The 24215-nt window shown below is 42.1% G+C and overlaps 1 protein-coding gene, 1 long non-coding RNA gene and 1 other non-coding gene across 8 annotated transcripts in view; 1 reads left to right on the top strand and 2 right to left on the bottom strand.

Moving 5' to 3' along the window:
* The first annotated feature begins 2570 nt into the window (after nt 1–2570).
* On the top strand, nt 2571–23668 carry LOC132517071 (uncharacterized). Of its 4 annotated transcripts, none has more exons than XR_009539578.1 (4): nt 2571–2831; nt 3371–3599; nt 5349–5425; nt 22788–23668. It is a non-coding gene; the product is annotated as an uncharacterized LOC132517071 (long non-coding RNA). The 4 variants fall into 4 exon arrangements; XR_009539575.1 differs by having other exon boundaries at nt 2571–2961; nt 22788–23667; XR_009539576.1 differs by having other exon boundaries at nt 2571–2737; nt 22788–23667.
* The window catches only part of SAR1B (secretion associated Ras related GTPase 1B), a 32683-nt gene continuing 15421 nt past the window's right edge, over nt 6954–24215 (bottom strand). For all 3 annotated transcript variants that reach the window (XM_060143631.1, XM_060143630.1, XM_060143632.1), the window contains 4 exons: nt 16367–16432; nt 14800–14903; nt 13617–13748; nt 6954–12131 (listed from right to left, as the gene is read on the bottom strand). In XM_060143631.1, coding sequence (XP_059999614.1) covers nt 12015–12131; nt 13617–13748; nt 14800–14903; nt 16367–16432 — 419 coding nt within the window. In that variant the 3' untranslated portion in view covers nt 6954–12014. The remainder of the gene's footprint in view (nt 12132–13616; nt 13749–14799; nt 14904–16366; nt 16433–24215) is intronic.
* LOC132518982 (U6 spliceosomal RNA) lies at nt 23333–23439 on the bottom strand. Its single transcript, XR_009540087.1, has one exon. It is a non-coding gene; the product is annotated as a U6 spliceosomal RNA (small nuclear RNA).

Genomic DNA, 24215 nt, shown 5'->3' on the forward strand with positions numbered 1-24215 from the left:
CTTTGAATGCCTGTGGAGGGAGGTGTCCCTCACTGAGGGGCCACATCCCTGCTGCTGGGACCTGGGAACCCTGTCTGACAGAGCTGTGTGGGTTCTTTCAGGGCACCCAGCTGAGAGTGAGAAGGGCTCACTCAGCATCCTCAACCCCAGTCAGCATGAGGTGCTGGTGGATCAGCCCCAGGGTTGAGGGGGCTCCTGCTCGGCCAGCCCCCCTAGCTGTGGTTTGGGGCCGTCAGCTCTCTGCGCCAGCTGCCCTGGGCTCGGCACCCCAGCCTCTCCCTCCTCCCAAATCCAGGCCCACCTGACCACAGTGCTCCAGAAGAGTGATGCAGGGGCTCCGTGGCCAGGCCTGCAGCTGCAAAGCTGTGGGGCAGGAGAGGTCAAGGTACCTGTGGGTCCAAAGCAGCAATGTGCAGTAGAAATAAAGTGTGAGCCACATATGTAATTCTAGCAGCCACATTTTTAACAAGTAAAAAGAAACAGGTAAAATGAATTTTCATAACGTATTTTATTTAATGCATTATATCCAAACTATGATCACTTGAACCTGTAATCAATATAAAATAATTACTAATGAGCCAATGGCACAGGAATCCGAGGGGAGGCCAGGTGTCCACTCCCGCCGTTTCGTTCATGCACACATGGATTCAGCACTCACGGGGCATCAGCTGCTGGGCCCTGAAGACTCTGGGATGACCACATGCCCCTCTGCAGAGACCAGGCCAGTGTGGGAGACAAACTTTAATCCGATAGTCCCAAAACCATGTGCAATGACACACAGATTGCGCGGCAGTGGGGAGGGACTCTCGTGCCCACCCTGAACTTGCCTTGTTCTTGTGAAACTCCTGCAGGGTAAGATCTGGGATGCCATCTGCTGCCCAGCCCTGATGCCGGATGATATGTGGTTTTCTTGCCACAATTTTTTTAAAAAAAGAATACTATATAGGAAAAAAAGAAAGTAACCCTGCTACATTTAATAATGTATGACTGCTTTGCTGCAACAACAAACACAATGTTAAGGAAAAAGAAGCCATTCTAAAACATTAAAAAGAAAAAAGAGGGGATTCCCTGGCGGTCTAGTGGTTAGGTCTTTGTGCTCTCACTGCCGGGAGGCCCGGCTACGATCCCGGGTTGGGGAACTATGATCTCGCAAACTGTGCAGTGCGGCCAAAAAAATTTTGTTAATTAAAAAAATTTTAATTTTAAAAATTAAAAACGAAAAGAGTTCACATTGGGCCTCTCTGCCTTTCCTAGAGCACCCATGACTCCCCTGCGCCCCCCAACTCAAACTCAAGTCTTCTTTTTACCCAACCCTCACAGTTTTTTGCACAGCACTGTAGGAAAATATGTCTGACCCAGGCTGAGGAAACCAGGGTTCTACTCTTCTCTCTGCCGTTGACTTGATGTACCTCAGTTTTCCCATCTGTAAAATGGGAGAAGAGGTTGGGGATATTGCTTTCTCTAGGTCCTGGGAGGAGGGTCCATGGTCAGAGGATGTGGTCAGTGAGGATCAGGTCAGAGTCTGCCGGGGCCCTTCATTTTACCTTAAGGCCAGCTAGGTGAGGTGGGGCTGGCTGGCAGACGGGGCTACATGAGCATCCAGACGGAACTTGGGCAGAGCAAGAGCAGGAAGACGCTACAGGCTTTCACACAATCAGAATGCCATCATGGGCCCCGATTCATCTGTCACCAGGTGAGGGGTCAGTAGGAGCATAGCATTAGCCATAGGTGTGATCACGGGGTGAGACACAAGGTCCGGTTGGGACGGTGACAGGGTTAAGCACTGAGCAGGGCCTGCAGGCACTGGAAGGAAGGTGAGGTGTCCATCCTCCAGGCTTGGGTATGGGGCCGAGGCCTCGCTGGCAGGGCTGGGGGGGGCTCTGTGATTTGGGTGACAGCAATTGTAGGGTGGGCTTGTCCAGGTCTAGGGGTTTGGGTTCAGTGGGCAATTCCCCCTTATTCTCCCTCCACCCTCAGTCAACATTAGCTAACTGTGGCCGTTCAGGTCCAGAGAATTCATCCATGAACACACCACAAAGGAGAAAGTGACTAGAAATGGATTCTTGTGGGCCTTATGGTAATGGAGAATTAGGGACTGTGTTTTGGCCCTCTGGGCCTCAGTTTCCTCACCTGTCAAATGAGGATGAGAGTTCCTACTGGGCCCACCATGCCGGGAGGCTGAGAGTCACAAAGTGGGCATGGATGTGAAGGGAACAGAACGAGGAACCACTGACTGGGTGAGGGGAGGGGGAACAGCGGTTCAGGCAGGGGGCGCTCTAACGTTGGCAGACTGACCAGAGGCCAGGAGGCCAGAGGGATTTGTTTACTGAGTCCCGGAATCCTAGGGGCGAAGCCCCGCTGTTTACAAGCTCTCACGGGTCTTCCTACGCCCAAGCAGGACACCTGTGGTCTGGGGGCAGGGCAGGGACTGGCCACGTGCGGCCTGGGCGGGGCCGGCTAAGGGCGGGTTGTAAGCACCTGGTGTTCATCAGGGAAGCCACTCACGTGATGCCGGTGCCAGTCAGCTGCCTATGCCTGAGAAACACCCACCTTCCCAGCATTCCCGGTTCCTCGGTGGCCTTCCTGAAACCTTGTAACCCAGGAGGCCCGAGGTAGCCGAATTCTTCCTGTCCGGCACCCTCACCCTCTTTTGCAAAGAAGGAACGTTCCATTGCTGGGGACTGAATGTTGGGAGCAACACGAAACTCAGAAGAGCACCAGGGTTTGCAGAAGCCAAGTAAGAAAAGTGACTCAGCAAAATAAACCATCACCTGTGGATATTCTGAACTGCTATCTTGGGACGCTGGGTGATTGCCTGGTTCTGGAGACAGGTGCTTGGTATACAAAACTTTGTTTCCCACACGCCAGCTGTAATATTCATGCTCATCAGCTTACAGAAGGAAGCCTAGGAGGCTTGGGAAGGAGCTGCCATGGACGGGCCTGAGAGCTGCCTCGTCCAACGTAAGACTCCTAAATGGGTTCACGGCCAAGGGAGCAGTGTGCCCTGTAGGGACGTCAGGAACCAGAGGGGATGCTTAAATCTTAGGGACCCCTCTGCCCTCCAGGAGCACATCCTTCTGGTCAAGAAAATGTATGGGACCAGTACCAACCTGCACCGTAAGTCCTGGGTCCTACCTGGCCCTCATCTGAGGAGCCGCATCTGGGTGATAGGACCTCAGTGTTTAGCGGGGTGGGGGGCGTGAAAGCATGTCTTCTCCACCACCTTCTCTAGGACAGCCTCTGAATTGTAGTGACAGAGAGCCTGTCACTTTATAAGCAACCGACTGCTAAGCCATCTGTATTAAATTAAAAAATGTCTTCCTTAAATTCAACTGTAACTGTCACTCTGAAACGATGTTTCTATTCACAGGCTGTTCTGAGCCCGGGAGCCACAGAGGTCAAGTCCAGTCCAGTGTTCGCTGGGCAGCCCTTGGGCTGTGTGATGAGTTAGGACACCCTGCCCACCTGACTTTTCAAGTTCAGGACTTTTCTAGGGGATTAGAAGGCAGGGTACTCCCCTCATCTACTTCTATTACGCTTCTCCTGCTCGATGGATGGAACCACCAGATCCCACACTGTGCAGGCAAAGCCAGTCCCAGGTAAGAGGTGCATGGAGAGGGGGGTCAGAGAGGGACAGATGTGGTCTCAGCTCCCCACTCCCAGCAGTACCCTCAGGGAGCCCCACTCCCTCAGCCCGATGTCTTGTAGGTTGTGTAGCTGTGTCAACAGCTCCAGCTTGTGTTTTATTTTGACCTCAAACATGTGTTTTCCCCGTTGTCAGCGCCACACATTCTGGTGCACATGCTCAGTGTGGCATTTTGGGGATACATGTCTGTCCAGATGTTCTCAGCTTCAAATAGTGTATCCTGATCTGATGGCCCCCTGAGCAGGCTCCCCTGGTGGATCCCCAGCTCCTGCCTTGGGCTGGAAAACATGGTCATACGTCATAAAATGTTGGTTTCGGAATCAGTGTTAGAAGTAGCCTACTTATCATGACAGGTGAGAAGCAGGTTGAAAGATGAGAGGGATCAGCCCCGCTCTTCTGCCTCCTTCTCAGTTCAGGCTTCATGTTCTCATCTTTCCCTCCACTGACATTTCCATCTAAGATGCTCTCCACGCAGCACCTCTTCAGGCTCTGGGCTCTACCGGCCCCAAATCACAGCGTGCCCTTTTCTGCCGTGCCTCTGTCATCGCCGTGCTGTCTGCTCGCACTGTTCTCTCACCCCTTCTCCACTAACCAGTTTATACACCTTCAAGATTCAGCTCTGGTGCCCCTTTTCTAGAAACCTCGATGGGGTTTGGGGTCCTTTCCCTTTTGCCTTCCATGGTGCCTTGGGTAGATCTCTGCCCCTTTTTCATCATTCCATGCTAGTCCCCAGCAGGCAGGTGTTGAGGAAATTCCTGCTGACTGACTGGTGGAAGGGCAGACAGAAAGTAAGGCCAAATGTCCCAACCTGAATCCAATACCAGCACAATACGTGCAAAGTCCCTGGTGATAACGGTTTTCCACACGTAAGGTTTTGTATATGCGAGAGAGAAAAAAAGAGAGAACCTGGTGAGCAGGGACCCCGCCGCCTACTTTGCCCAGCCCAGCCCTGCATGTGGAGTGGTGGGCAAAGGCTGCCCACATACCAGGTAATCAGAAGGGTCAGGCACTGCTTCTCCAAAGACGCAAGGCAAATTGAGGCCTCAGAGAATCCAAGAGGGGTCCCGATGCCACCCGACTGCCAGAGGCCTGTGGATTCTGAACCTGGCCCCAAATAGAAGCTGAGGTGGAAAAAGACCCAGACTGTTCTCTAAATATCTTTGTGCCACTGCCATCTGCTGCAGTCGGGAAAGAAAGCAGCGTCGCGTGGTTTCCTTCAGGAGCTGTCAGAGCTGTGTCCCCATGCAGTAGAGCCCCTAGTTGTAAATGAGCTCTGGGGCCCAGAACAGGGCTGGAACTCTCCTGTTCTGCCCCTTACCCAGAGAGGGGCTCTTGGCCATTCAGGTCTCGAAAGTGAAGTCCCTAGAATGGAGGAAAGTCAACATGCGTTTCTCCAGACTGCAATCAATCTGGCGTGGCTTCCCAACCAAGAGGTGGATCTAGAGAGCTCAACCCAAACCCAAGGGCCAGGGGAAAACCCTAAAAACGGTGCTGTAACTCGGTAATGTTTATAATCTCTAGTTTCTGAGATTTTGCTAATCCCGGATGAAATGAGACTACAATTCCACTGATGAGGGTCACATTCAGTTCCTTTTAGCTCAAGAAAGTAGTAAACCAAAATCTCCATTTTTGACCCCCAGGTGTTTCTCTGTCCACCTGTACCTCACCTCCAATTATTTCTTCCCTTTGTTTATTTTACCAGCCATGAAACGTGACACCTGTGAAGATTCTGACTGGAGGACTGTTACCCATTAACCCAGGCCCTTTCAATACAATCAGGTAAGAAAGCGCTTCAGTCTTCTTTTTGCAACATTACCAGCTTGTTCGTAGTGGCATAGTGCCGTCACTGAAGTCATAGTGACTTTAATAAACATGTTAAATGGTTCACCATAGTGCCCCCAATCAAAATCCACATTCCAAAGCGAGGCTTCCTTTGTTTACTAAATAATGGCCAGAAAATTATTGTCTTGGTGTCTGATTTTAAATAAATTGAGTTAAGAGGCTTTGTAAACACAGGCTCTGACCTTTGTCAATTAACTGAATCCCCAGTTGAACCCTTTATAAGGGACGCAGCAGAAACAGGGCCTGTTCTAGGACCTTTGTTAATCATCAGGTTTCTAAGCTGTTGTTCTCACCTTTCAATTAGGAGGATGGTGGCCACCACCCAAAGGGCTTCTTTTACAGTTTCCTAGTTCCTCAATTCCCAAAAAGGTGTTTTTCACACTCTTTTGGGGGCTATGACATTGCATTACTTGTAGCTTTAGAACAAATATCAGATAGTCTAGTGGGATATTATATAGCTAAATTCAAGAAAATGAGCTAAATAAACTGGACTTTATTTTCTTAGCATTTATCCCTTCAGTGCATTCACTACCTACCTATTAGTTTCAGTTCAACAAATAACTTGAGTCCATACTAAATCTCTATTTGATGGACCCAACTGTAATAGAATCATGATTGTTTATGTTAAGAGTTAGCATAAAGCTTGATGTCCTGCACACTGTTAGTGGGAAGGTTAAAGGGATGGCTGTAGAAAGGTTTTATATTTGGGTTTAAGTCTCAAAAGTAGCTTGATAACCCTTAACAAAATGATAAAATTTTTCATTCGAGTCACCTGAGGAGTTGAAAAAAGTCTGCATCCTGAGGGCAGCCTGGGCTTTGGGTGATTCTGAATTGCAGCCAAGGTTGAGAACCACCGACTACAGGTTACACTGACATAGGATTTACTAATAAATGAATTCTCAGGGGGAAAAAAAAAGATACATTTTTTTCTTCCCTGATTGGCCAATGACCATTTAGTGTTGCTAGTATTTAGTGTTATATTACTGTTTTTCCTAAATGAAAATCCACACACTTTGGCACCAGGAAAACCTGAGAACCTTGTTGAAGATTTGGATTTCTGCCCTCCAGCCCAGCCCACCCCGGATTTACTGAATCACAATATTTGGTGGGATTCTTTTTCTTGTGTGTTTTAAAGCCAGCTCCCCCCACCCCCGGACACACACACAGGAGATTCTGATGCATACTAAAGCTAGAGAACCTTGATGTAGATAAAACCAACCAGCTGCCTTATTTTTCACATTTCAACGGACTTGGCATTGTGTAAGTCCTACTACAGTGTGCCCATGAGTTGTTTTCAGTCTTACAAGGCAAATTAGGCCTCGGTACTTAATTTAAGCAAAGGTTCCTTGGAATCCTTGCACAAAGGGTACGTTCTATAATCTTAATAATTTCGAAGTCCAAGAAATTTCTAATAAGCACAATGAAAATTACAATTGGATGGTAAAAATGGGACTTGACACCAGAGTGTTTCAAAGACCAGGTAATCATTTTATTTTTCTATTCCTGACACTCAAATTCATAGGGGGTGAAAAGACAATAGAACATAATCAAAATAACACACAAACACAATTCAAGGACATTTAACCAACTATTATAGCTGTTCTTTGTAAAATATATAAAGGTAAACAAACATCTTTATATAAATTAATGCTTAACAATCTGTATACACTGTAAAACAATTGTTAAAATTCACACTAAGATGCTAGTGCAAGCAGTGGTGTACAAAAGTGCAAACAAGGTTAGTGATGAAAAACTTATCACCGACTTACCACTTCAACATACTCTGCATTCAGTCAAATACTGAAGGCCTCACCACGGAAAACACTTTGATCACTTTTAAAGTTATGTGACTACATTCACCCTGAGTGCTCTTGCCTCAGTATGGCAACTGATTATGAGTTCAGGTTAGGAGCAGCACCAGGGAATCCAGAAACCCATGTGAAGTTGGCCATTCTGATGTGAATCTTCATACTTGATAATGAAAACAATTTCAAGGACAGCTTGTATGTCAAAAACTGTAGAACTGTCACCTCCCTCGACCCTCAAATATTTAAAACTAAAATTAAATCTAATTCCCCCGCTTCATTTAAAATACATGCTGAAGAATTCATCCACTCCAGTGTGGCTTTTCCACAGAAAATAATTCTGCATGAAATCGCTCAAAAGCCTTTCCCATTTCTGTCCTAAAATCTATTGGGGTGGGGGCACTCCTGAAACAAAGTTTACTTTGGATAAATTTGCTTTACTGTGATTACTTTGGACTCTGTTTAAAAGTGTGGTCAGGGCTTCCCTGGTGGCGCAGCGGTTGAGAGTCCGCCTGCCGAGGCGGGGGACACGGGTTCGTGCCCCGGTCCGGGAAGATCCCACGTGCCGCAGAGCGGCTGGGCCCGTGAGCCATGGCCGCTGAGCCTGTGCCTCCGGAGCCTGTGCTCCGCAGCGGGAGAGGCCACAACAGTGAGAGGCCCGCGTACCACAAAAAAAAAAAAAAAGTGTGGTCAAAGCCCAGAACAGTCAATCAGAGGTGCTAAATATATTAGCTACTTAATGTTCCAAATTATGAGGACAAAAATTAGTTCAAAATTGCATCTTCAACAGACTCTGTAGACTCCGTTTATACTCAGGGATCTTTTTATCCAGGTGTGGGCTGCGGTATGTGAGGGGTAATGGTTCCAGGGTTGAAGAGTAGAAACATGGTTTTAACAAAATTCCAATCACTTTACACAGAGGCACAGTCCCTATATTTTTAAGAGCTTGTTCTCTTTCTTTTCTTCTTCCTCTTTTTCTTTTTTTTTTTTTGGTTAAAAAGCACTAATTTGCATTTCAAAAGGACAATGATGGAAATGACCAGAAACATAAATATGGAGCTTTGAGAATTTAGTCCTTAATTGAAGATATACTGTTTTCTGAACTCTCAACTATTCATTACAAAAAAAATTTTAATGTTTATAGAAAATCTTTAATTCCCTATTAATTTTGCATCCAGAAGTTTATATTTGCTAATCTCTACTTTTTTCATGCTCTCTTGGAGACTTTTTGAAGCTTCACCAACTTTTACATATGTTTAAAATGATTCAAACAGGGACTTCCCTGGCAGTCTCCACGATTCCAATGCAGGGGACACGGCGATCCCTGGTCGGGGAACTAAGATCCCGCCTGCTGCATGGCACGGCCAGAAAAAAAAAATCCAAACCATATACTCTAAATAAAATCAACACAAGATTTTCTGAGAGACTTCCTTTTATATTAGCTATTTTCAGTGTACTCTGGTCAAAATTTATTTGGCAATAGAAGTCTTGCAAACTTCAGTCCTGTAAGTGACTAAGACTGAAATGCTACGTTGAGCCACATACCAAGTACAGTTTCAGAAAATGTAAACCTGTCTCCTGAAACTCTCAAATCATGTCAGCTAGAGGTATTCTGTTTTTAATGATGGAACTTGTGAAAATGCTGGGTTAATTAAATCATTTTGCAGAAGGCAAGAAACACTATTATCAAATATTACTCTATTTTAATGATTTACAAGTAACTTACATGCTGGAAAGCGCTACACAGAAGTGTGAGCCAGTTGAAAACTAAAGAAAAGAAATGTTCTGTGTATACATTGTAAACCACAGTAAATTTGTATATGTACACAGGCACACAAAACTAAAATTTAGATCTATGCAGGCAGTATCTGAATTCATACTTCTTTGGCACTCAAAGATACTGGGTCAACTAAGCCAATGGTGAAGAATATTTTTTCATATGCTTTAGGAAATATCTGTGCCCCAATTTTTAAAAATGCTATAATCTTCAATCTAAAAATCCACCAAGATAAACTGGAATCCATCAATCTAAACAGTTACACAAAAGTATAATTAACAGCAGTCATTGAAACAGGTGTGAGGTTGAGAAGCTCTTCTTTAAAAATACAAAAGCCAGCTGAGACCCTCTATTTTTAGTTTTGGACTTAAGATTTTAAAACATCTTTTGAACAGTTCCTGATTTATATGGAATCCAATCTTAACTTGTATACAACAGTGTTAATTACATTTTCACACTCTACAGTGGGAGGAACAAAATTAACCTGTGTCCCCAATACTACCATTTACCCAGAAACTACTCCGCAAATGTGCACGCTTGCACAGGCACATACAGAGTATATGTTTTCCCCATGTGCTTTTACTGCTTCTTGGCATTCTCTTAACTTGCTTCTCCTGAAGGAAGCAGTGACTTAGTGTATATGCTCTGAGGAGCTCTCAGAACTAGATGGTATGCCCAATGGCTGGGGAACTCTGAGGCCCATCTCCCTGGAGCTGGCAGGAAAGTGCAGCTTCATTTCCAGAGGTTCAGGCCATAAGACTCTTACATCATTGGGAAAATATCCACAGTTTAGTGTGGTCCACAAAGTGACTTTGTTCCTTTGATCCCAGTGACAGACCTAGAATGAGAGCTCTGGAACAATATATTTTGTACCAGAAAGCAAATCCCCTCTAGAGAAACCACTAAGCTTTTTCCTTTATACCAATTTATAACACAAATAATTAACTTCTCAATGATCACAATAGATACTAGGAAATACTTGAAGAAAGGCATGTCCCTGTAAATATTGAAAAGATACCATCAACAAGAGGCAATTACTTTTAATAAGGCTTAGTTCTGTCTGGTCAAGACGTTAAAAATGAGTACTTTAAACATATCTGGCAGAATAAACCAAGAGGCTGAAATGTCATTTGTTACTTTTCCCATGGTGCTACTGATGTTTCTAGGCAGGGAGAAAGCTTTTTATTTTCATTTAGAAGGAAGCTGAAAGTGAAATAGAATAGGTGAATTCCTAAAACCAAATGTCATGGTGAAATGACCTTGTTGGTTTAGCCAACTGGTAATTCCTTCCAGGCATATCCTTCAATCCTTATTTGCTTCATATATTACATTATTGATGACAGAAAGGACTACAGTAACTCTGATTTGGACAATAGCTAGAGAAAAACACTGATTCTGATATTAAAATTACTCTTGATGGAATTGGAGCAATCTATTCTCAATGGAATTGGTTAAATATACTATGAAACCTTGGTTTATGACCAAGAGAGGAAACCTTAAGCTTGACAGTCTTTAAAAATAAATATTTGGCACTTGTCTTTCAGCGAAGTATGGGAATCTCTGACATATGGAAAAAAAGAACTCAATTTCTTAGGAAATTAGTTTTAAATTAGCTTTAAAAAGCTAACTAAAATCTTACTAGAAAGCCTGTCAATGAGGTTTGCAGACACTATCGCATGGCAAGAATTGCATCTAAAAACAAAAGCCTTTTGTGCTATAAAGTGAGAGCTAGCTGAGAGTAAAAAAAAAGAAAATTAAATACATGGATTCATTTTCTTTCCACCAAGAAATAAAATACGCCAAAAATGCAAAAGAGCTGTAGGACAGGAGCAAAATCCCCAAATATCTCAGTGACAAATGAAGGAGAATAGGCTCTTTTTCCTCAGATGCACGCCTCCACGATGAGACTGTGCACAAGACCCTACTTGTCGTTTGCCCTGGAGAGTACCATTAAGTATAAAGAGACTGGGGAGTACCTCTAAATGTGGGGAGACTGGTGCCTGTCACTACTTTTGGTGAAGAGGCACAGAATACCAAACCAGTAAGATGGAGCACTTCAGAATGAGACAACTGGAATGGGCCTATCAAACCAAAAATTAACCTTGGGTTGTACCAGAAGATGTGCTTTTCTGCAGAAGGCCAATCCCACAGGGACTAGGACATGGACCCCATCAGCATTGGTAACGGTAGTGTTACAGATAAAAATACACATGATTCAGAGATAAATGTGGTATAAGGTACAACCAAACACAACTTGTCTCCTGGAAAATGCAAAAGCCTCTAGGAACTTAAGCATTATTCTAAATATTCTGAAGCAGTCTCCTTTCCCAGTAACTCCCTCATATAGATAATAGTAAACATACAAAATTTCAGAGCATACTAGCCAGATAAGACACATTAAAACGAAACATTTGCCCAATAAGGATGCCAAACATTAGGGTTTGCTTTATTGCATGACGTTTGCATAAGAAAAAATAATGAAAACTGTAAGGCATCATGCAGTCATCAATAAGCTAATTATTAACTGTTCACTTAAGATAGGTGGACACATAATCTAAAATTAAAAAACTAGTTCCAAAAAAGTACATAAAAAGTTTAACATGATGAACTTTTAAATATGGTTTACATTTGTAGTTTCATATTGTTAAAAAGTGCTTCAAAGGTAGTCTGGAAAGTTGCTCTTTAAAAATGGTGCTGGGGGTAATGTCAGATTATAAACTAAATTCTAATTATTTTTATGGAATTAGAAAGCTACATTGTGATATTCAGCTTACTTGAATCAGTCTTCAATTCTCTCTCAAATTAGGTTGATAAGATACTAATAATCTAAAAAACATCTGTTTTCTAACCAACAAAAGTCTATTGAATTCAAGTTATGCATGTCGAGTGATCAAATCTCTGAGTAGGCCTGAATGGTGAGACCCTGAACGGATGTGGGCTGGTGTTAATCAATGTACTGAGCCATCCAGCGGAAGCCTTCTCCATAACCTTGTCTTTTGAGCACACTACACATAAAAACTTCTAAGGGCCGGGCATTCAGTTCTTTCAGAGATACACTGCCCTAGAAGAGAAGATAGACATTATGTTGAATGACCCCTTAATGAAATAAAAGCTCCACTCCCCAGGAGAACTGCAGCTCGTACATCTTAGAACAAAGGGTGACTGTGATAAAGCCACGGCTGTTTGGCATCCAAGTACCCTCCCCTAAACACACAGGACGTCTCCTCTCACTCTACTGGAGGACAGGATGTCTGCTCAGTGGGACAGAGGTGAGCTTGTGAGGCACACAAGAATGAAAATAATCTGTGACTTAGAAAAAATTCAAGTTACCTGGGACAACTGGCTTCACTTATATTAAAAACAAACATTCTCTGAGTAGGTTTATGACTAAACAAGGCATTTCTTAAAATTAATGTGGAGCAGGGACTTCCCTGGCAGTCCAGTGGGTAAGACTCTGAGCTCCCAATGTGGGGGGTGCCAGTTCGACCCCTGGTTGGGGAACTAGGATCCCACATGCAATGCAGCGTGGCAAAAAAAAAAAAAAAAAAAAAAAATTGTGCAGTTATTAAAAAGAAGAAACAGAAAATAGACCAAAGTCTACCATATCTAACATAAGAGTCTCCTTCCATAGGCTGCAATATTTCTCTACTCTGGGATTTTTCAATACTAAGGTCCTTCCCCAAAACAAATACCAGTAAAAATGAATGCAAAAATAATGTGTCTTAAAGCTTATTACAAATCATATGTTCAGAAAACCCCAACACTGCTATGGCCAAGTTTACATTTTATTTTTATCTGTGGTGAACTCTTAAACACTGAACTGAGGGCCTAAATACACTACTGGTATGCTTAAACATTCAAGTATATTATTTAGTGGCTAATTCTGAAAAATTATGACAAATAAAACTTTGAAAGCTTTCATTTAGTTTCTCATAAGCATAGGCTTTGACTTTTTTTTTTTTTTTTTTGCGGTACGTGGGCCTCTCACTGTCGTGGCCTCTCCCGTTGCGGAGCACAGGCTCCAGACGCGCAGGCTCAGCGGCCACGGCTCACGGGCCCAGCCGCTCCGCGGCATGTGGGATCTTCCCGGACCAGGGCACGAACCCGTGTCCCCTGCATCGGCAGGCGGACTCTCAACCACTGCGCCACCAGGGAAGACCGTAGGCTTTGACATTTTTGATATCACCAAGAAAAGGTTTCATTTCATTCAGTGGTAGAAAGAAAATAAATGAGGACATTAAAAAAAGACCCAAATGTATAAGTGACAGTTTTTAAGAAAAAAAATGAAAATGGGCTTATGAGGTAGGACAATAATAATTTAAAGACATGTGGTTATACACCTGAAACTAGTATAATGTTGTATGTCAACTATACCCCAATTTAAAAAAAAAAAGCCAGACTGTATCAATTAAACCGATAAGAATGATTACTGTTAGGGGTAGTGTGGGAACACACTATTTCAGAAGATTAAAAAAAAATAAAATAAAAAGATATTTGTACTACTGAATGAAATATTCATACTTGTCAAAAATTTTTTTTTTTTTACCTTTCCTGTTGTCTGGCCATATAAACCAAACATCTCTCGCAACCTCTCTTCACTGATGGCTTCAGGTCTGTCAATCTTATTTCCAAGAATCAGTATAGGCACATTAGCAACAGTTTCATCTGTCATTAGTGACTGAAAAACAAAACAAAACAAAATGAACGACAAGATGTTGATATGAAACCATCTAAAGGTTCATTGTGACAAGCTACCAAATGGGCATCAAGGACTCATTCTCTATCATACCCGTCAGTTTGGCTAACTTTCTTTGGCAAACTCTCCCTACATTTTAAAGTGAGCTCAACAAACCCAAAGCTCAATTCTTCTGCCTCCCTAAGTCTCCTTCTGTAAATGCTCACTCTGTGAATAGACCCAACACTTTGAAGCATGCAGACCTGGTTTCATTTCTAGTTCTGCTGCTTTTGAGTTGTGAGATCTTACACAAATAAGGCTCATTGAAGTTCAAAGAGAATTTGCAATAGTACCACCTACCTTATGGAGTTAATTTGAGAATTAAATGAGGTAATATGCACAGTGCCGGGCACAAAGTAGGAACTCAGGAATTCCCTGACCCTGTTCCAAGACCAGAGACTATCTGGACTTTTCCACATGAATAAGTACTTGTTTGCTTGCTCTAGGCAGAGGCATGGCCAGGTCAACCTTCCATCAAATCATGGACCTGCTTTCTCTGTGGACCCAGATCTAGCACTGACCTTGCCTACTGCTTCTGAGCCCCTTTATGAAGCATGTGACCTGGGAGACGGGAGAGGAGGTGGCTACACATGGCCCTGATCACTCCTGGGAGCGGTGACAAAGATAGCATGTTATGCCATTTCCAGGTTCTGGCTAACTCCTGAAGAAACCAGCATCCTAGGAGGACCAGGGGCTTCAGATCAAGCCACTACAGGAATGTAGCAGACATGAAATATACTACAAGGGCACACTCTGCACAGAGTGAGCCCAAGCCTTCAGGAAGGAAGTCTGCATTAGTACCTCCTCAATAGCTACAATTACTCCAAGCTACTCCCTCTACATTCTAAGTAGAATAATCTCAGAACTCCACAAATTGTCAGGAGTTACATGAGAGGCTGCAAAAAAGCCACACTCTGATACCTACATATCCAGCCTATTTCCTCAGGCTTACCAGAGTGATTCAACTATGTTTAGTTTTAATTATTTAACTTACATCAAGTTCTTCTTTTGATTCTAACAGCCTTTCATGGTCTGCACAATCCACCAGAAATACAATGCCATTGATAGCAGGCAGGTAGTTTTTCCACACTCTTCGAGCTGATAAAAACAATCAGGAGTTAGATTTTATTTGCTGGTCAAACCTAGCAGACAGTTTGAGGGAAGAGTCCAACAAGATATCAAGTGTAATTATCCCTTAGCTGCTGCTACTTCATTATATACTCAAGTCAATCTTTCACCCAATATTGCCAAAATCTTTCCAGGTGACCAAAGAAGAAATAACAGGTTTTCCTTGATTGTGGGCAAGTCAAATACTTCACTCTGCCCCAATTTTCCTATGTTAGAAGAAGAATTAATATTTGCTACTAATGGACAAGGATGAACATTAAGTTCATTGGAGGGACCACTACTATTTCTTATATGCAGTATTCATTTTTTTGACATTCCTAGTTTATCAGTTTTTTGCCAGTGATAAATCTGGAGTCAGTGACAGAAGGAAATTAGTATCGGGTACAGACTTGTTAAGTTAAAATAATAAACTGTTCTACTCATAACAGAAATTAAAGTTTATGAAACCATTAGGGTAATTTTTGCCATGACATTCTCTTTTAGAGGGGAAAACAGTTTTGGGGGTACCCTAGGGGAAGGTAACTTTATTTTCTGACTTCAGTTTTATAATATACCTTAAAATAATATAGAAATGAAGTCTCAAACTCCATTAGGTTCTAAATCTAATGATTATATTCCAGGAATTAGTTTATGTATATTTTAAACAATTGATATGTGTCTCAAATGTGCTTTCACTAGCCACAGGCTTTGTAATATTCATTATTTATGAATTACCATGTGGTGGATACTGCTAAGTCCTTTTGGGGATATTAAAAAATAACTAGGATTTCAGTCCCATTAAGTTTAGTAGAGGAAATAAGACAGTCGTTCCACACTTGCAGATATGTATACAAACACACTAATTGCTACGTAAGTATAGTTGAGAGCACTCCCAGCTGGGAGTGGCTTCTCAGGGGAGGCAGCAGGACTTACACTGGGCCCTGAAGGTGGGTTACCTATGTGCAGATGGGGATGGCATAAGCACAGAGGTGGGAGAACACCAAGATGGTTTGGTTCGGTTGGAGTAAAGAGAATGGGAAAGGGTATAGTGGGAAATAAAGACTCAAAAAGTAAAGTGCGATCAGATCATAGAGATCCTGAGTGCCAGGTCAGTGAGTTTGGCCTTTATTTTATAGGTAATGAGTTAGCCACTGAAGGTTTTTCATACAGAGCAGTAACATATTCATAACATGATTACGACAGTAAGCGAAAGGTGGACTGGAGCAGGGAAAGAATGGGGGCTAAATTTTACTCATATGCTTTACCACCAAAAGCAATTCAGACTTAAATTGGAGTACCATGAAAATCATCCTTTGCATTTAAAGCGTTTATCTAGGGGTAATAACTCCTAAATTTTAAGTCTACTCTGGCTTTCTTTGAATAGAATGAGGTTTCATGCACTGGAACATAATGGTCACATTTTTATTAAATAAAACAAAGCAATAGAATCTCACCTTGAACATGTCCACCCAGATCAAAAGTTGTAAATGTCATGCCAGCAATGGTTAGTTCTTCTGACGCTAAATAATAATACAAAATATTTTAACAACATGAAGATTAGACATCCATTCCTGGTATATATTGCCACTTAAAGTTTGATTTACTTTAATTGCAAATAAGGTCAACTCAAAAAGCAATTCTCTGTTGTAACTACTATATTCCCTTTCATATTGCCAATATAATGCACGTAAATGGTAATATTCATTTCTAGTATTCACTACCCACCACAAATCCAACACTTACTTATTTTTCCTTCTCTATCCTGCTGAAATTGACAATTATTTACTGTGAATTCAAGTGACTGCTCCAACCTAATAATTTTTCCTGTAATTCATCTTAAACGATAAAGGTGAAATAACGGTATTCTCTCATGGCTGTCATGTTTCGCAGGTGACAGTCTTTAATGACAAACACAATTATAATAAAAAATTTGGCTATTATTTCTTCAAATATTTTTTCTGCTCCCTTCCTTCCCCTTCTGGGACTTCAATGATAGGTTTGCTAGACTACTTAATATTGTCCCACAAGTCACTGAGGCTCCGTTGATTTTTTTTTTCAGTCATTTTTCTCTGTGTTTCTTTTAGTTTCTATTGCATTGACTTAAGTTCACTGGTCTTTCCTTCTGCAGTATTGGCACTAATTTGCTATTAATCCTTGGGACTTCCCTGGTGGTCCAGTGGTTAAGATCTGTGTTCCACTGCAGGGGTGCGGGTTCAACCCCTGGTCGGGGAACTAAGATTCCACATGCCGTGCAGTGTGGGACACCCTCCACCCCACAAAAAAAATTGCTATTAATCCTATCTAGTGAAAATTTCATTTCAGATATTTTATTTTTCTTTTCTATAAGTTCCATTTGGTTCTGTCTTATATCTTCCATTTCTCTCCTCATTATGTTCATGTTCCCCTTAAATCCTTTCTTTTTTTTTTCGCAGTATGCGGGCCTCTCACTGCCGTGGCCTCTCCTGCCGCGGAGCACAGGCTCCGGGCGCGCAGGCTCAGGGGCCATGGCTCACGGGCCCAGCCGCTCCGCGGCATGTGGGATCTTCCCGGACCGGGGCACGAACCCGTGCTCCCTGCATCGGCAGGCGGACTCCCAACCACTGCGCCACCAGGGAAGCCCTCCCTTAAATCCTTAAGCATATTCATAACAGCTATTTCAATGTCCTTATTTGCTAATTCCATCATCTTTTTTACTTCTGCCATCATCTTTATTACAATCTGTTTTTACTGATTAATTTTTCTCCTGGTTATGGATCATACTTTCCTGCTTCTTTGCATGTCTAATAATTTATTGAATGTTGGATTTTTAAAAAATTAATTAATTAATTTATTTTTGGCTGCACTGGTTCCTCCCTGCTGCGCGCAGGCTTTCTCTAGTTGTGGCGAACAGGGGCTACTCTTCCTTGCAGTGCGCGGGCTTCTCATTGCGGTGGCTTCTCTTGTCGCGGAGCACAGGCTCTAGGCGCACGGGCTTCAGTAGTTGTGGCGCACTCACAGGCTTAGTTGCTCCGCGGCATGTGTAATCTTCCCGGACCAGGGATCGAACCCATGTCTCCGGCATTGGCAGGCGGATGCTTAACCACTGTGCCACCAGGGAAGTCCCTGGATATTGGATTTTGTTGTATCCTTTTCAAGAAAGTTGGACTTTGGGAATTCCCTGGTGGTCCAGTGGTTAGGACTCAGCGCTCTCACTGCAGGGACCCTGGTCAGGAACTAAGATCCTGCAAGCCACGGGCCGAAAAAAAAGAAAAGAAAGTTGGACTTTGTTCTGGCAGGCAGTTAAATTGCTTGCAGATCAGTTTTTTTGGTTTTTTTTTTTTTTTGCGGTACGTGGGCCTCTCACTGTTGTGGCCTCTCCCGCTGCGGACCACAGGCTCCAGACGCGCAGGCTCAGCGGCCATGGCTCACGGGCCTAGCTGCCCTGCGGCATGCGGGATCCTCCTGGACCGGGGCACGAACCTGCGTCCCCTGCATCGACAGGACTCCCAACCACTGCGCCTCCAGGGCAGCCCTGCAGATCAGTTTTTAAGTTTTGTAGGGCAGACCTAAAGTAGCCTTTACTTTGGAGCTACTTTAGCCCCATTACTAAGATATGATCCTTTGGAGTATTCAACAATGTCTCTCCTTTTTGGCTGGTGCGAACTTGGATTCCCGGCCCCATGTGAGCTCTGGGAATTATTTGGCTAACAACTCCACTATAACTGTTCTTCCAGAAATTATTCTTTGACTGGCCATGTGTATTTCACTCTATGTATGCACAGATCGGTAATCAGCCATGAAAATATCTGGAGTTCTGGGATTTACCTGGTGGTCCAGTGGTTAAGGCTCTATGCTTCTACTGCAGGGGGCCCATGTTTGATCCCTGGTCAGGGAACTAGATCCTGAATGCATGCCACAACTAAGAGTTCGCATGCCACACCTAACACCCGGCGCAGCCTAAATAAATAAATATATATTTTTAATTTCTGGAGTTCCTTCTCTGCAGAGCTCCTTCCTCTGTGGTAATCTGCCCAGCAAATTCTAGTCACCTCAGCCTCCCCAAATTCTGGTCTCTGTCTCCTCAACTCAGTAAGACTACTAGGTTGTTTGGGTTTCCTCTCCCTACACCATGATCTGAAAATTACCTCCTGTGATAAAACTTGAAAAGAGAAGCATTTGTTTTTCTTCTCTCAGGAATCATAGCCCTGTGCTATGTTGTAGTAGGTATTTTTGTCCAGTTTTCTAGTCATTTACAGTGGGATGGTAATTCCAGACTCTGTTATTCCCTCATGGCCAAAAGCAGAAGACCCCCTACAATTACAATGAAAGGTTCAGTATAATTGTTAACTATTCAATATAACTATGAGACCCCAGAGTAGTTTATCTCGCTAAAAAATTCTGTATGAAGACTGCCAACTGAATGAATAAGTAATACAATTTGTGTTCAAAGCATGATCCTTTCCATAAGGAAAAGATAATGCTTGGATGTGGTTGGCAAACTACCCTATGGTTACAATCCCCAGTACACTCATGCTTTCTAAAAGAAGTCCCAATTTGATTAAGATACAGAACACTGTTAACATCCCAGCAAGTTCCCTCTTGCCCCTTCCCAGTCTACACCTCCACTCCCAGAAGCAAGCACTGATCTGAATTCTATCACCACAGGTTTGTTTTGCCTGTTTTAGAATTTTATATAAATGGTATCATATAGTACATAAATTCTGTGACCAGCCTCTTCCATGCAATATAATATGCATCATATGTATCAGCAGTTTATGCCTCTTTCTTGTTGAGTAGAATCCCATTGTTTATCCATTCTTTTTTTGAAGGACATCTGAGCTGTTTCCAGTTTGGGGCTACTACAGATAAATAAAACTGGTATAATAAACATTCTTGGATGAGAATTTTGGTGAACACATGTTTTTCATTTCTCCTAGATAAATACCTAGCAATAGAACTGCCAGATCATAGGGTAGATATATGTTACCTTTTTCACATATGCTTTTTCTTTTTAAATTTTTATTGGAGTATAGTTGATTTGCAATGTTGTGTTAGTTTCAGGTGTACAGCAAAGTGAATCAGTTATACATATATACCCATTCTTTTTCAGATTCCTTTTTTTTAAGATTTTTTAAAGATTTATTTATTTATTTAAAAGATTTATTATTTATTAATTTATTTTGGCTGTGCCAGGTCTTAGTTGCAGCACATGGGATCTTCGTTACCGCATGTGGGATCTTTAGTTGTGGCATGCAGGATCATTTGTTGCGGTATGCAGACTTCTTAGTTGTGGCATGTGGGATCTAGTTCCCTGACCAGGGATCGAACCCGGGCCCCCTGCACTGGGAACATGGAATCTTACCCACTGGACCACTAGGGAAGTTCCTATTTATTTATTTATTTTGGTTGAGCTGGGTCTTAGTTGAGGCACATGTGACCTTCGTTGCCGTGTGCGGGATCTTTAGTTCTGGCATGCGGAATCTTTCACTGAGGCATTTGAACTCTTAGTTGTGGCAGGCATATGGGATCTAGTTCCCTGAACAGGGATTGAACCCAGGCCTCCTGTGTTGGGAGCGAGGCATCTTAGCTACTGGACCACCAGGGAAGTCCCCAAATTCTTTTCCCATATAGGTTATTACAGGATATTGAGTAGAGTTCCCTGTTAGTTATCTATTTTTTAAAATTTCTTTTTAAAAAATTAATTTATTTTTATTTTTGGCTGCATTGGGTCTTCATTGCTGCACGCAGGCTTTCTTTAGTTGCGGTGATTGGGGACTACTCTTCGTTGCAGTGCATGGGCTTCTCTTGTTGCGGAGCACAGGCTCTAGGCACGTGGGCTTCAGTAATTGTGGCACGCGGGCTTAGTAGTTGTGGCTCGCGGGCTCTAGAGCGCAGGCTCAGTAGTTGTGGCTCACGGGCTTAGTTGCTACGCAGCATGTGGGATCTTCCCGGACAAGAGCTCGAACCTGTGTCCCCTGCATTGGCAGGCAGATTCTTTTTGGTTTTTTCTGAATTTTATTTTATTTATTTTTTTATACAGCAGGTTCTTATTCGTTTTCCATTTTATACACATCAGTGTATACATGTCAATCCCAATCTCCCAATTCATCACACCTCCCCGACCCCCGGCCGCCACTTCCCCACCTTGGTATCCATACGTTTGTCCTCTACATCTGTGTCTTTATTTCTGCCCTGCAAACTGGTTCATCTGTACCATTCTTCTAGGTTCCACATATATGCGTTAATGTACAATATTTGTTTTTCTCTTTCTGACTTACTTCACTCTGTATGACAGTCTCTAGATCCATCCACGCCTCTACAAATGACCCAATTTCGTTCCTTTTTATGGCTAAGTAATATTCCATTGTATTTATGTACCACATCTTCTTTATCCATTCGTCTGTCGATGGGCATTTAGGTTGCTTCCATGACCTGGCTATTGTAAATAGTGCTGCAGTGAAGATTGGGGTGCATGTGTCTTTTTGAATTATGGTTTTCTCTGGGTATATGCCCAGTAGTGGGACTGCTGTGTCATATGCTAATTCTATTTTTAGTTTTTTAAGGAACCTCCATACTGTTCTCCATAGTGGCTGTATCAATTTACATTCCCACCAACAGTGCAAGAAGGTTCCCTTTCCTCCACACCCTCTCCAGCATTTGTTGTTTGTAGATTTTCTGGTGATGCCCATTCTAACTGGTGTGAGGTGATACCTCACTGTAGTTTTGATTTGCATTTCTCTAATAATTAGTGATGTTGAGCAGCTTTTCATGTGCTTCTTGGCCATCTGTATGTCTTCTTTGGAGAAATGTCTATGTAGGTCTTCTTCCCATTTTTTGATTGGGTTGCTTGTATTTTTAATATTGAGCTGGCAGGGGGATTCTTAACCACTGCGCCACCAGGGAAGTCCATAGTTATCTATTTTATATATAGTAGTGTGTATATGTTAATCTCAATCTCCTAATTTATCACTTCCCCCCCACGTTTCCCCTTTGGTAACCATAAGTTTGATTGCAAGATCTGTGAGTCTGTTTCTGGTTTGTAAATAAGTTCATTTGTATCATTTTTAAATTAGATAGATTCCACATATAAGTGATATCATATGATATTTGTCTTTGTCTGACTTTACTTCACTTAGTAGGATAATCTCTAGGTCCATCCATGCTGCTGCAAATGGCATTATTTTGTTCTTTTTTATGGCTAAGTAATATTCCACTGTATATATGTACCACATCTTCTTTATCCATTCCTCTATCGATGGACATTTAAATTGCTTCCATGTCTTGGCTATTGTAAATAGTGCTGCAATGAACATTCAGGTTCATGTATCTTTTTGGATTATGGTTTTCTCTGGATATATGCCCAGGAGTGGGATTGCTGGATCATACAGTAGTTCTATATTTAGTTTTTTAAGAAACCTCCATACTGTCCTCCATAGTGGCTGTACCAATTTACATTCCCACCAACAGTGCAAGAGGGTTCCCTTTTCTCCAGACCCTCTCCAGCTCTTATTGTTTGTAGATATTTGATGATGGCTATTCTGACCAGTGTGAGGTGATACGTCATTGTAGTTTTGACTTGCATTTCTCTAATAATTAGTAAGGTTGAACATCTTTTCTTGGGCTTTTTGACCATCTGTCTGTCTTCTTTGGAGAAATGTCTATTTAGATCTTCTGCCAATTTTTTGATTGGGTTGTTTGTTTTTATGATATTGAGTGGCATGAGCTGTTTATATATTCTGGAGATTAATCCCTTGTTGGTCTCTTCATTTGCAAATACTTTCTCCCATTCTGTGGGTTGTCTTTTTGTTTTGTTTATGGTTTCCTTTGCTGTGCAAAAGCTTTTACATTTAATTAGGTCCCATTTGTTTATTTTTGTTTTTATTTTCATTACTCTAGGAGGTGAATCAAAAAAGATATTGTGGGACTTCCCTCGTGGTGCAGTGGTTAAGAATCTGCCTGCCAATGCAGGGGACATGGATTTGAGCCCTGGTCCGGGAAGATCCCACATGCTGCGGAGCAACTAAGCCCGTGAGCCACAACTACTGAGCCTGAGCTCTAGAGCCCGCAAGCCACAGCTACTGAGCCCGCGAGCCACAACTACTGAAGCCTGCACACCCTAGAGCCTGTGCTCTGCAACAAGAGAAGCCACTGCAATGAGAAGCCCATGCACTGCAAATAAAGAGTAGCCCCCACTCGCCACAACTAGAGATAGCCTGCGCGTAGCAACAAAGACCCAACACAGCCAAAAATAAATAAATTAATTAATTAAAAAAAAGATATTGCAGAGATTTATGTCAGAGAGTGTTCTGCCTATGTTTTCCTCTAAGAGTTTTATAGTATCCAGCCTTACATTTAGGTCTTTAACCCATTTTGAGTTTATTTTTGTATATAATGTTAGAGAGTATTTTTAGTTTCATTCTTAAAAATATGCAATGCAAAAAAAAAATATGGAATGCTTCACGAATTTGTGTGTCATTCTTGTGCAGGGGCCATGCTAATCTTCTCTGTATCATTCCAATTTTAGTATATGTGCTGCCGAAGTGAGTACACACATGTTTTTTGATTAATTGAAAAATACTAGTTGAAATGAATGTGAGCCACAGGAAGGTTGAGATAGCATCTGTTTTGTGCCACTGCTTTTACTCCTAGTACTTAGAACAATGTCTGCCATAGAGCAGGTGCTCAAAAAATATTTGTTAAATAAATTAAAAAGGGCAACATCATAAAATTTTTTAAATGACTTACACCTAATATAAGACCACTGTGTAATCTCTTCCATTTCTATTGCTTTTGCAGATAATTTTGTATACTCAATTTCACCATGATCATTTTTCTTTAACAGTATTGTTCTTGTATCAGAATCTTATTTGTCAAGCCCCACTTTCCTCTCCTAATATAAAAAAAAAAAGTATCAATTTTACAAAAATCTTCCTTTTCCAACTTCTCTCACTAACAGCTTTAGAGATAAAATGGTAATTTGTTTTGCTCTATTTTCCTTCTTTGTTCTTTGTATATTTACTGAACTAAATTAACTATCATATTATCTACTTTTTAGTCCAGTTCTCAATTTTATACTCATTATTAAGGCCAACACTCATTATTTCATAATTAATTTATGGATTAACTTATCTTTAAACTCTCTGTGTACTTGATTCATCGTCTTTTCAACAGTAAAAGTAAGTTCGCAGGTATTTTAAGATTAGATTTCTGTTTCTAATAATTTTATCACTTTAACATTAACTTTACTTTCTCAAACAGTACCTATTACATAATCTTATATACAGGATGATACGTATTAAGTGATTTATAGAATCATTATTAATG

The sequence above is a fragment of the Lagenorhynchus albirostris genome, chromosome 3 (assembly GCF_949774975.1).
Source record: "Lagenorhynchus albirostris chromosome 3, mLagAlb1.1, whole genome shotgun sequence".
Classification (NCBI taxonomy): Eukaryota; Metazoa; Chordata; class Mammalia; order Artiodactyla; family Delphinidae; genus Lagenorhynchus; species Lagenorhynchus albirostris.